General features: G+C 44.3%; 1 protein-coding gene across 14 annotated transcripts in view; it reads right to left on the reverse strand.

The window, feature by feature from the left end:
* The window catches only part of BCAS3 (BCAS3 microtubule associated cell migration factor), a 607,306-nt gene that overhangs the window by 565,444 nt on the left and 28,602 nt on the right, over positions 1–13,260 (reverse strand). For 12 of the 14 annotated variants that reach the window (XM_070061000.1, XM_070061002.1, XM_051824721.2 and 9 more), the window contains one exon: positions 4,290–4,396. The exons of the other annotated variants lie outside the window; for them this stretch is intronic. In XM_070061000.1, coding sequence (XP_069917101.1) covers positions 4,290–4,396 — 107 coding nt within the window. The remainder of the gene's footprint in view (positions 1–4,289; positions 4,397–13,260) is intronic. 14 annotated transcript variants of the gene reach the window in all.

A 13,260-nucleotide genomic window follows, 5' to 3' on the forward strand; every position in this document is an offset into this window, starting at 1 on the left:
GCCGGCATCCCATGTGGATGTTGGTTTGAGACCTGGGTGCTCCACTTCTGATCCAGCTCTCCTCTATGGCCTGGGAAAGCAGTAGAAGATAGCCCAAGTCCTTGGGCCCCTGCACCCATGTGGGAGGCCCAGCAGAAGCTCCTGGCTCTTGGCTTCAGATCAGCACAGCCGTTGCGGCCAATTGGGGAGTGAATCATCAAACTAAAGACCTCTCTCTCTCTCTCTCTCTCTCGATCTCTCTCGCTCTCTCTGCCTCTCCTCTCTCTGTGTAACTCTGACTTTCAAATAAATAAATCAATCTTTATAAAAAAATAAAATTAAAAGAAGGAATCTTTTAAGAAGAAATTATCCAACAGAAAAAAAAAATTCAGGCTGAAAGACACAGACACACACACACACATACTCAAGGGGTTTCAAAGCAGTTTGGTGAATAAATTTATTAGAGGTACATCTTCAAATTCTATTGGCCCAGAAGCAAAAGAACCAGATAACAGAAATCCACCCACCTACAGAAAAGATAAGGTCAACACCAGAAACTTACATGAAACCAGACAAAATACACAGTCCATACTAAATCCCACCCAGTGATGTTAAAAAGCTTCATCTTCTTTTTAAAAACTTTTATTTTGGGGGGCCAATGTTGTGGCATAACAGATGAGGCTACAGCCGCCAATGCTGACAGCCATGCGGGAGCTGGTTCAAGTCCTGGCTGCTCAACTTCTGATCCAGCTACCTGCTAATGTGCCTGAGAAAACAGCAGAAGATGGCCCAAGTCCTTATGCCCCCACACCCATGTGGGAGACCCAGAAGAAGCTCCTGACTCCTGGCTTTACCTGGTTCAGTCCTGCAACTGTGACCATTTGGGGAGTGAACCGACAAATGAAAGACATTGTCTTTGTCTCTGTCTCTGTGTGTGTGTGTGTGTGTCTGTGTCTGTGTGTATGCACATGTGTATCCCTCTCTCTGTAACTCTGCCGTTCAAATAAATAAAATAAATCTTCTTAAAAAAAAAAAAAACTTATTTTTCATCACCCTAAGGAGTACACACAGGAGTCAGCAGGCAAACTAGGACTGATACTACACAGTGCAAGACGTCAATCACAATTACAAATGCACTTAGGGACTGGCGCTGTGGCACAGTAGGCTAAGTCTCTGCCTGGATGTCAACATCCCATATGGGTGCTGGTTTGAGTCCTGGCTGCTCCACTTCTGATACAGCTTTCTGCTATGGCCTGGCAAAGTAGTGGAAGATGGCCCAAGTGATTGGGCCCCTACACCCACGTGAGAAACCCAGAAGAAGCTCCTGGCTCCTGGCTTCATATAGGCCCAGCTCCGGCCATTGTAGCCATTTGAGGTGTGAACCAGTGAGTGGAAGACCTTTCTCTCTGTCTTTCCCTCTCTGTGTAACTCTACCTAATAAATAAATAAATAATCTAAAAAAAAAGAAATGCACTTAGACTTTGACTCTGTCAGAATTCCACAGGAATTGGTTCAAGTCTTGGCTGCTCCACTTCCACTCTAGCTCCCTGCTAAATGCCTGGGAATAGCAGCAGACAGCTGCTAATTGTTTTGGCCCCTGCCACACACATAGGAGACCTATAAGAAGCTCCTGGCTTGGGCCTGGCCCAGCTCTGGCCACGGCAGCCATCTTGGGAATGTACCAGCAGATGGAATATAATCTCTGTGTTTCTCCCTCTGTAGCTCTGACTATCAAATAAATAAATAAATCTTTAAAAATTCCACTGAAGGAATGTTATCCCATATAGGTACAGACACATAACAATCTTAGTTCAAGTTCATTCATTACAACTTTGGTTTAAATATCAAAAAAATAGGTAGTTAAAGTCTTTACATCTGGGCCAGCAGTGCAGCATAGTAGGTTAAGCCACCATTTAGGACACTAGGACCCCATATATCAGAGCACCAGTTTAAGTTCGCATTCTTCCACTTCAAACCCAGCTCTCTACTACTGGATCTAAGAAGGCGGTGGGTGACAACTCAAGTATCTGAGCCCCTGCCAGCTATGTGGAAGACCTACATGGAGTCCCAGGCTCCCGGCTTCAACCTGACCCAGCTCAAATAATTAGGTGGAGTGAACCAGGGGATGGAAGATCTCTCTCTTACTGTCTCTCCCTGTCATTCTGTCTTTCCAATAAGTAAAAACAAAATCTTTTTTTCATGTTTCAGGTGCTTTATTACTTTTTTTTTTTTTTTTGGCCAGGCAGAGTTAGACAGTGAGAGAGAGAGACAGAGAGAAAAGTCTTCCTTTTCCGTTGGTTCACCCCAAAATGGCCGCCATGGCTGGTGTGCTGTAGCTGGCGCGCTGCGCCGATCCGAAGCCAGGAGCCAGGTGCTTCCTCCTGGTCTCCCATGCGGATGCAGGGCCCAAGCACTTGGGCCATCCTCCACTGCACTCCCAGGCCACAGCAGAGAGCTGGACTGGAAGAGGAACAACCAGGACAGAACTGGCGCCCCAAGTGGGACTAGAACCTGGAGTGCCAGTGCCACCACAGGTGGATTAGCCTAGTAAGCCGCGGCGCCAGCCTTATTTATTTTTAAAGATTTATTTATTTTATTTGAAAATCAGAGTTACACAGAGAGAGGAGAGACAGAGACAGAGACAGAGACAGAGAGAGGTCTTCCGATGGTTCACTCCCCAATTGGCCACAACAGCCGGAGCTGCGCCAATCCGAAACCAGGAGCCAGGAGCTTCCTCCAGGTCTCCCACACGAGTGCAGGGGTCCAAGGACTTGATCCATCTTCCACTGCTATCCCAGGCCATAGCAGAGAGCTGGATCGGAAGAGGAGCAGCCAGGACTAGAACCAGCGCCCATATGGGATGCCAGCGCTTCAGGCCAGGGTGTTAACCCGCTGTGCCACAGCACCGGCCCCAAAAACAAAATCTTAAAAATAAATTAAAAGCATTTTTATATCAATAGCAAACTAGTAAAGTCAGGAAAATCCGAAAAGAATTATTATACAGCTATCAGATTGAATGAAGAATTTCCCCAAATGCCAACATGAAGCAAAAACAGCAAGATTCAGACCAAGGGTTAAGGAATATATTTATTTGCAAAAAAAAAAAAAAACCCTGAAAGAATGTATCAGAAACTAGAAAATCAAGGTGCCTTAAAGTAGAAAAAAAAAACAAAAGAAGAGGTGGAAATTTTTTTCACCTGTTCATACTTCTAGGATTTTGTACCACATGATTATTATAACTGATTCATAACTGATATACTGTTAGTGGCTGCTATTAAAAAAAAAAAAAAACTTCCAGAAGTCTCAGTTTAGACTTCTGTAAAAGAGAAATAATAATCCTCGGGGCCGGTGATGTGGCACAGCAGGTGAAGCTGTCGCTTGCAGTGCCAGCATCTCATATGGGCACCAGTTCTAGTCCCGGCTGCTCCTCTTCCAATCCAGTTCTCTGCTATGGCCTGGGAGAACAGTAAAAGATGGCCTAAGTCCTTGAGCCCCAGCACCCACATGGGAAATCCGAAAGTTCTTGGCTCCTGGCTTTGGATCAGCACAGCTCTGGCCAATGCGGCCATCTGGGAAGTGAACTAGCAGATGGAAGACCTCTCCCTCTCTCCCTGTCTCCCTCTCTCCCTTCCTCCCTCCATCTCTCTCTCTCTCTCTCCCTCTCTCTCTCTCTCTGTCTCTCTGAATAACTCTTTCAAATAAATAAAATAAATCTTTTTTTAAAAAATGAATAATAATCCTTACTTATACTAAGAAGCCTGGCACTGTGGCAAGCAGTTAAAGCCACCACCTGCAGCAGCAGCAGTCCTAGCTGCTCCACTTCCAATCCAGCACCCTGCTCATACACCTGGGAATGCAGCAGAGGACGGCCCAAGTACTTGGGCCCCTGCACCTACATAGAAGACCTATGTAGGTCCAGGTTCCTGGCTTCTGCCTGGCCCAGCCCCAGCCATTGCAGCTATTTGGGGAGTAAACCAACGGATCGAAGATTTCTCTGTCTCTGCCTTTCAAATAAATAAATAAATCTTTAAGAAAACAAAAATAATTTGCCAACAGAAATACTGAGCTCTTTCATGGAACATGATTTGCACAATTCCTGATCCACTTGATCAGCCATACAGAGCATTCTTCCCTTGCCTCTCAATCCCAATACCTTGTTATGCTGTTGTGCACAAAGCAGTCTCCTGGCAACTCACTGTGAAACCATAACATGGATGAGACCACAACACGACTGTAAAGGTATCTCAGAATTCCACATAAGCTATCCCGCAGGAGAGTATGACGCATTAGGGATTCATTGTCATACTTACAGGGATGCTCCAGACTTGCAATCCATCACTGTAGCCAATCATAATCAGCAAAGGTGGTTCATTTCCAGTGCTATGTATTTCCTGAAACTCCAGATTTCGTGACGTATCTACATTAGAATTGTGAAGCAAATTTAAAAGATGCAGTTATCAATCAAGAAAATAACTACACTTCTTTAGTGGCGTTAGGGTAACAACTGTTTAACCTGTTTTTCTATTTAAACAGCAAGCACAGTGTGGGGAGCAAACCAGACTAGACTGAGTTACTGGAATTAAGACTTATTCTATGCATCTGCTCTCCCACAATATGGCGCTGGGAGAGAAGTAAACAGCTTCCGCACAGCTGCCTCCAGTTCAACCAATAAACTGTAGGACTTGCTCCTGATTGGAGAGCAGCGTACTCGGCATGTGGGCAGCCGAGTTAGGATTGGCGGAGGAGGACTATAAAGGAGGAGAGAGACGGCATGCACCAGGAACATCTAAGGGGAACATCTATCCGAATAACACCTGTGCAGCCCCCGAGAAAGCCGGCCGGCGGTGTGCCGCTCCCCTGAGGAAGTGGGGAATGTGGCCAGGGGGAACTGCCCTTCCACGGAGGTGGAAGGGATAGTAGCCAACCCGGGAAGAACCAGCAGCAAACCCGGGGAGGGCCGAGCAGACGAAAGAACAGCGCAGGGTCCTGTGTCGTTCCTCCACGAAGAGGGGGAGCGACAGCACAGGAGGAGCCAGCGCTGTGGCATAGCGGGTAAAGCTGCCGCCTGCAGCGCCAGCATCCCATATAGGCGCTGGTTCGTGTCCACTGCTCCACTTCTGATCCAGCTCTCTGCTGTGGCCTGGGAAAGCAGTAGAAGATGGTCCAAGTCCTGGGGCCCCTGCACCTGCATGGGAGACCCGGAAGAAGCTCCTGGCTCCTGCCCTCAATGGGCGCAGCTCCGGCCATTGTGGCTAATTGGGGAGTGAACCAGCGGCTAGAAGACTTCTCTCTCTCTCTGCCTCTCTTCTCTCTGTGTAACTCTGACTTTCAAATAAATAAATAAAATCTCTCTGCTGTGGCCTGGGAGTGCAGTGGAGGATGGCCCCAAGTGCTTGGGTCCTGTACCCACATGGTAGACCAGGAGGAAGCACCTGGCTCCTGGCTTTGGATCCGCCAGCCGCAGTGCACCAGCTGTGGCGGCCATTTGGGGGATGAACCAACGGAAAAGGAAGACCTTTCTCTCTGTGTCTCTCTCTCTCACTGTCTAACTCTGCCTGTTTAAAAAATAAATAAATAAATAAAATGAATCTTTAAAAAAAAAAAAAAAGAGTTGTGCCAGTATCAACACTAGGAACTTTTAAAAAGACTGAATATCTGTAATTACTAGCACAAGAATCTAAAATTCAATCTCACTAGCAAAACAGGGATCATAAACATCTGAAACAAAATAATCTGTAAATGATAAAAATGAAATATTTTGCCAATATTAACTAAATTGAAATATGAAGTATAACCATACAGAGATTTTACATTTTTAAATCTAGCACTAGAAGAAAATGCATGTTGCTCATATAACAAATAATCCCAATATTTCTAAGGTAACTGGACAGTTTGTCAACTACAAAAAGAATTATCTGAGCACAGGCCTCATAGCAAAGGGGGTTAAGCTACCACCTGTGACACTGGCATCGCATTTCGGAGTGCCAGTTCAAGTCCCAGCTCCTCTGCTTCTAACTCAGCTTCCTTCTAATGCAACTGGGGAGGCAGCAGAAGAACAGCCCAAGTGCTTTGGAGCTCCTAGATCGGGTCCTAGATCTGGCCCCTTTGGAGCTCCTAGATTTTGGCCTGGCCCAGCCCTGGCTGTTGTAACCATTTGCTAAGTGAACCACAGGATAAAAGATCTTTATCTTTCTTGCTATCTTCCTCTCTCTGTCACTCTGCCTTTCAAATAAAATAAATCTTTCTTTTAGAACTCATAAATGAAAGCAATCTATATCCTTTTCCCTTCACCAGACTTTATCGCTCTATTCTTCTAGAAGCTATGTTTCTAAAGTTACTTATAACTGTCATCTCTATTTTTCATCTCCCATTCACCCCAAAACAATTTCCTAATGTTTTCTGGCCCTAACATTCCTCCAAGTAACTTCTGTTATAGTCACACTAATCTCCAAGCTGAAAATCCAGCAGATTTTTTTAAGCATATCTTACTTGACTACTCAGCAACTATCACCAGCGTTCACCATTTCCTCCTTGAATACTTTTCTTTAGTATTCCATGGATAATCCACTCCTTATTTTTCTCCAATGTCTCTACTCATTCCTTCACAATTTTCACTGCTGGCGCAACTTTTTCTACCTCTAAATAGTGGAGTTAATTCAAAACTAATTCCTAAACTCCCTTTTCTTCTTATCATATACCTTTCCCCTACATGATCTTATTCTACCCACTGCTTTAGTTAGTATCTACTGGTAATATCCTCTACAGGCGTTTGGGCTGTCCCAATAGAAGCTCAAATTCCACTCCATGACCATGATTTCCACTCCAAATATGAGCTTCCTCGAATGTTTCCTATTTTGGTGAAGAGCATCATTACCTATCCCTTTGATAAACACAGAATTCATTTTCTCCCCTCACTCACCCCCAAAACAGCTCATCTATTACGAATTCCTATGTGTTCATAAACAGATCTCCAATTTTCTTCCACCAACACCACTCTACCCTAGCTAAAACACCTACTCTAAAAGCGTAAGTGGCTTCCTTTTTGTATCCCCCATGGCTCACCAAACAACACTACAAAGTGCCCTATTTAAAACACAAACTATGCCATACCCTTAAACCTACATGCCTGGCATTCAGGATTTGCTGTTGTGTAAACATCAAAAGCATTAAACAAATTTTACACTGAGTAATTTTTTAACACCTATTTTCTTTGACAGGAATTCATTGGCACAAATACATATGACTTTATACCTAGCAAAATTCAGAATTATAAAATTACTTACATGAAGCCTAATTACTTTTATAACTTACATCTGAATGATAGTGTTTTATAATTTCCAATATGCTTTTGTGTACATCATTAAACCTGACACATCAGTCCTGTTTTACTTGCAGGGAAGAGGTCAATTTCATTTTATGATTAACACAAACAAGTTAGATATAACTTATTCATAGCTGAATGAGAAATCTCACAACTCTTGATGCTCAATCCAGTATCCTTCTACATACTAGCAGCACCTCAATCACAGGTCATTCCTTTTGGAAGGGTTCAAATGACACATTTAAAACCCCTGAGGTCGACCATTAAAAAAGGAAGTACCTTTCTCTGAAGGGAGGAGAGAACTTCCACTTTGATTACGGGCCTGTCTAAATAATATCAGAGTTTGTGGACTCAAAAGGCTTGGAGGTTCATGACAAGACCCTCAGGTGATCACTGACATCATAAATAAGATGTCAATTGTTAAATCAACAACAGGAGTCATTGTGCACTTGCTCCCCATGTAGGACCTCTGTCCTTAATGAGCTGTACTATGAGAATTAACGGTAAAACTTGTCTTCAAACAGTACTTTATACTTTGTGTGTCTGTGTGGGTGCAAACTGTTGAAATCTTTTCTTAGTACAGAGTTGATCTTCTGTATATAAAGATAATTAAAAATGAATCTTAATGAAGAATGGGATGGGAGAGAAAGTAGGAGGTGGAATGGTGTAGTGATGGGAGGGCAGGTATGGGAGGAGGAACCACTATATTCCAAAAGCTGTACCTACGTAATTTATATTTATTAAATAAAAGCTTTCAGGGCCGGCGCCGCGGCTCACTAGGCTAATCCTCCGCCTAGCGGCGCCGGCACACCGGGTTCTAGTCCCGGTCGGGGCGCCGGATTCTGTCCCGGTTGCCCCTCTTCCAGGCCAGCCCTCTGCTGTGGCCCGGGAGTGCAGTGGAGGATGGCCCAGGTGCTTGGGCCCTGCACCCCATGGGAGACCAGGAAAAGCACCTGGCTCCTGGCTCCTGCCATTGGATCAGCGCGGTGCGCCGGCCGCAGCGCGCCGGCCGCGGCGGCCATTGGAGGGTGAACCAACGGCAAAAGGAAGACCTTTCTCTCTGTCTCTCTCTCTCACTGTCCACTCTGCCTGTCAAAAAAAAAAAAAAAAAAAAAAAAAAAAAAAAAAAAAGCTTTCAGGCAGGCGCCGCGGCTCACTAGGCTAATCCTCCACCTTGCAGCACCGGCACACCGGGTTCTAGTCCTAGTCGGGGCGCCGGATTCTGTCCCGGTTGCCCCTCTTCCAGGCCAGCTCTCTGCTGTGGCCAGGGAGTGCAGTGGAGGATGGCCCAGGTGCTTGGGCCCTGCACCCCATGGGAGACCAGGATAAGTACCTGGCTGCTGCTATCGGATCAGCGTGGTGCACCGGCCGCAGCGCACCGGCCGCGGCAGCCACTGGAGGGTAAACCAATGGCAAAAGGCAGACTTTTCTCTCTGTCTGTCTCTCTCACTGTCCACTCTGTCAAAAAAAAAAATAAAAAATAAAAAAGCTTTCTAAAAAAAAATCCTGAGGTCATTATATGAACAAAATCTTCTTTCTCTTGTTTTTAGATTCTGCTTAGCCACTTGCTCTGGATGACAGTCGTTCGTAAGAACTCATTGCTTTTTAACAAAAAGACTTAATTTTGTAAAAACATTTATATTATTCTTGAAAATTAATTTATGACAGGGACAAATAATCCTTATTCTTTTTCTTCTATCCTTATATCCTGCATCATACCACCACAGAATTCTATCCAGAAATATTCCTTATCTTCTTCAATGGTTTCTTTTTTTATACCATCCCTAAACATGAACATCAGTCTTTGCTGCTGAAACACCTACCATTCCTGTGTGCTTTTAGCTAACTACAATATTCTCTCCTCCTTTAATTCACCCATCCTTGGAAAACCTGTCCAGTCTTACCTGTAATGCTACCCTCATTATTGCACACAGTATACAGATGATGGCACATTCTCCCCACTTGGAAAACTGCAATTATAGGGTGAGGACAGAGATCTTGTGTTTCTCCTCACAACTGAAAAGTTGAAGGGTATGGGCTGGCATTGTGGTATGGCAGGTTAAGCCACCACCTGCAAACCTGGCATATCATATGTGCAACAGTTTGAGTCCCGGCTGCTCTACTTCCAATCCAGCTCCCTGCTAATGGACTGAGAAAGCAGCAGAGAATGGTGCAAGTGCTTGGACCCTGCACCCATGTGGGAGACCCAAATGAAGCTTCCTGCTCCTAGCTTTAGCCTGGCCCAGAGCTGGCCATTGCAGCTATCTGGAGAGTGAACCAGCGGATGGAAGATCAATATCTCTCTGTCTCTCCTCTCTCTGTAAGTCTGCCTTTCAAATAAATAAATCTTTAAAAAGAAAAGCCAAACTTACTTCCTCTATATTCCATATCCATATTGATACCAGCTTCATATTACCTACATCCAGTATATAAAGTGTGTTGTCATTCTAGGGAATACCAACAGTAAATGAGGGGGGCCAGCACTGTGGTTCAGTGGGCTAAGCATCCACCTGCGGCACTGGCATCCCATATGGGCGCTGGTTCTGTCCCAGCTGCTCCTCTTCCAATCCAGCTCTCTGCTGTGGCCTGTGTTTGGGTCCCTGCACCCACGTGGGTAGATCCAGAGGAGGCTCCAGGCTCCTGACTTTCCATCAGCCCATTTCCAGCCATTGCAGCTATTTGGGGAGTGAACCAGCAGATGGAAGACCTTTCTCTCTGTTTCTCCCTCTCACTGTCTATTAACTCTACCTCTCAAATAAATAAATAAAACCTTTTTAAAAGAAATAGTAAATGAGGATAATTGTAAAGACACAGAGGTCTCCTGTGTAAAGACCCTGAGACATGGAAAGTTCTGTCTCTTTAATGACTTCAAAGGTGAGCAGGGTTGGCTGGTAAGCTGAGATAGTGAGATGGAGGGGAAAAATGCAGGTTTGAGGCACCAATAGGATGTCTAGGAGATAGCCAAAATGTGGAATCAAGCTTCTAAGGCAATACAGGTTTGTTGCAATATTATCTCGGCATTCCTCACTCACAAGGATAGGCATGTGACAAGCTGAGCTAATGCTAGTACTACATCCTTAGCCACAAAAACTATTTCAAAAATGGGAAGGTGACCCAGACTCAGCCATCTAGATCTTCTAATGAATACTTTTTCCTCTTTGATCACATGCTGTAATCATAAATGAAACGAGTTTTGAGCAACAACTGCTCAATCTTATTAAAGAAGCCAAAGTGAAGCAAGCATTCAGAGGCAAGTACTGACAAGAAGTGGGGAAAGTGTAAACAATTCAAGCACCAATCCCTCACAGGTACATGAGTAGGTTTTTTTAATTGCCCTATAGAAACTAATATAATGGTCTCTCGATAAATTAAAAATAGAAGTACCATATAAGCCAGTAACTTTACTACTGGGCCCAAATGAATTGAAAACAGGGACAGAAAGACACATTTGTATGCTCATGTTCACAGCAGCATTATTCACAGCCAAGACATGGAAGAAATCCAAATGTCCACTGAGAAATGAATGGGTATACAAAACGTGGTATTTAATACAACAGAATATTATTCAGACTTAAAAAGGGAATTCTGACATATGCAGCAACATGAGTAAACTGTAGGACATTATGTTAAGTGAAAAATGCAGTCATAAAAGGAAAAATACCATGATTTCACTTATACAAGGTACTCAGAATACTCAAAATCATAGACAAAATAGCATGGAGGTTTCCTGAGACTGGGAGGAAGGGGAAAACTGACACTTGTTGTTTGATGGTTTCAGAGTTTCAGTTTTCTAAGATGAAAACAGTTCCAGACATTGATCACACAACAATGTGAACACATAACACTACTTAATCATATACTAAAAGTGGTTAATGTGGTACATTTTATGCTATTTTTATGCTCTATGCATTTTTCCAAAATTAATTTTTTTTCTAATTCATTCTTTGAGAAGCAGAGACACAGCCTGACAGAGATCCCAGGACTGGGCCAGGGCTAGAACCTGGGAGCTCAATCAAGATCCCCTCACAAGAGTGGCAGAAACCCCATTACTTGAACCATCACCATGACCTCCAAGGGTCTGTGTTAGAAGGGAAGCTACAGTAAAGAGCCAGAGCTGGGGACAGAACCTGGTTACTCCACTATGGGACCATTAGGTAAAATGTCCATGCCCCAGTATTAACTTTTGTTAAAGATTCCTGTGGCAGAGTGACTGAGAGAGGGGAAGACAGAGAGGGTGTGAACTTCCATCTGGAGCTTCACTCCCCAGATGACTACAACAGCCAAGTAAGGGCCAGGCTGAAGGCAGAAACCAGGAACTCCAACCTGGTCTCCCACATGGGTGGTAAGAACCCAATAATGTGCCTTTCAGGCACATTAGCAGGAAGCTGTGACAAAAGCAATGTACCCGCGATTCAAACTGGCACTTCAATATGGGATGCTGGTGTAGCAAGGAGAGGCTTAACCTGTTGCATCCCAATACCAAAGCACCCAAATTAAATTTTTTATTCTCCTTTTTTTAAAGATTTTATTTATTTAAGAAGTAAAGTTACAGACAGAGAGAGGGAGAGACAGAGAGAAATGTCTTCCATCCGTAGGTTCACTCCCCAAATGGCCACAATGGCCTGCCAAAGCTGAGCCCATCCGAAGCCAGGAGCCTGGATCTTCTTCATGAGTGCAGGGGCCAAGGACTTGGGCCATCTCCCACTGCTTTTCCAGGCCACAGCAGAGAGCTGAATTGGAAGAAGAGCAACCAGGACATGAACTGGCGCCCATAAGGGATGGCGGCACCACAGGAAGAGTCAGCCTACTATGCCACAGCGCTGGCCCCTATTCTCCTTTTTACTTAAATCAATTACAGAAGAATAAAAGAGCCTATTAAATGTGAAAATCGACACTTAAACATAATACTAGACCTTGATATTAAAACTGGCCAGGTGGTGTCAGGGTAGTGATGCAGCAGGTTAAGCCTCCACCTGTAACACCAGCATCTCATACGATGGGTTAGTTCAAGGGCTGATCACTTTTTTTTTTTTAAGATTTATGTATTTACTTGAAATACAGAATCACAGAAAGGAGGAGAGATCTCCTATTTGCTGGTTCACTCCCCAAATGAGTGTTGCAAGTTTAGTCGACACCTGTGATGCCAGCATCCCATATGGGTACTGGTTCGAGTCCCAGTTGCTCCATTTTTGACCCAGCTCTTTGCTAATGTGCCAGAAAAGGCAGTAGAAGATGGACCAAGTACCGGGGCCCCTGCCACCCATGTGGGAGACACAGATGGAGTTTTAGGCTCCAAGCTTCAGCTTGGCCCAGTCCCAGCCATTGCAGCCATTTGGGAAGTGAACTAGCAGATGAAAGAAAATCTTCCCACCTCTTCCACCACTACACCACTACCCAACTCTGCCTTTCAAATAAATAAAGAAGCAAATCTTTAAAAACAAAAAATGGCCAAGTAAGCACAGAACAGGGGGTGGTAGGAATTTCTCAGCACAGTTCTCGCACGGCACAGTCCCTCCAACCAAGACAGCCCTGGCCCGAATAGGGCATGTGTCCAGTGGAATGTTCAATCTCAGCAGAAAAACGCAAAAAAGCTGGACAAAAAAAGATTCAAGATTATGACCAAAAAGCTGCTGCCGAAGCTGCCTTACTGTGTACCTGCAGCGTCTGTAGGAAACTTAGGGAACAAGCAGCCTAAGGCTTCCCTTGCTCCATCACTGACTGAGGTTAAGGACACACAACTGTTTATGTATGAATTCACACACTTTTGTCTATTCTACTGTCTCCAACTGTAGGTAACAAACCTGCAGCTGCCTTCCTAACAAACTGCTGATCAGCAAAAGTAGTTTTTTGTTTTTGTTTTTGTTGTTTTTTTTAGCTTTTGTACACAAATGTTTATTTCTCAATTAAACATTCCCTTTAAACACAAGGAATGAATTCTAAATCTTCATAAAGATGAATTA

The sequence above is a fragment of the Oryctolagus cuniculus genome, chromosome 17 (genome assembly GCF_964237555.1).
Source record: "Oryctolagus cuniculus chromosome 17, mOryCun1.1, whole genome shotgun sequence".
Classification (NCBI taxonomy): domain Eukaryota; kingdom Metazoa; phylum Chordata; class Mammalia; order Lagomorpha; family Leporidae; genus Oryctolagus; species Oryctolagus cuniculus.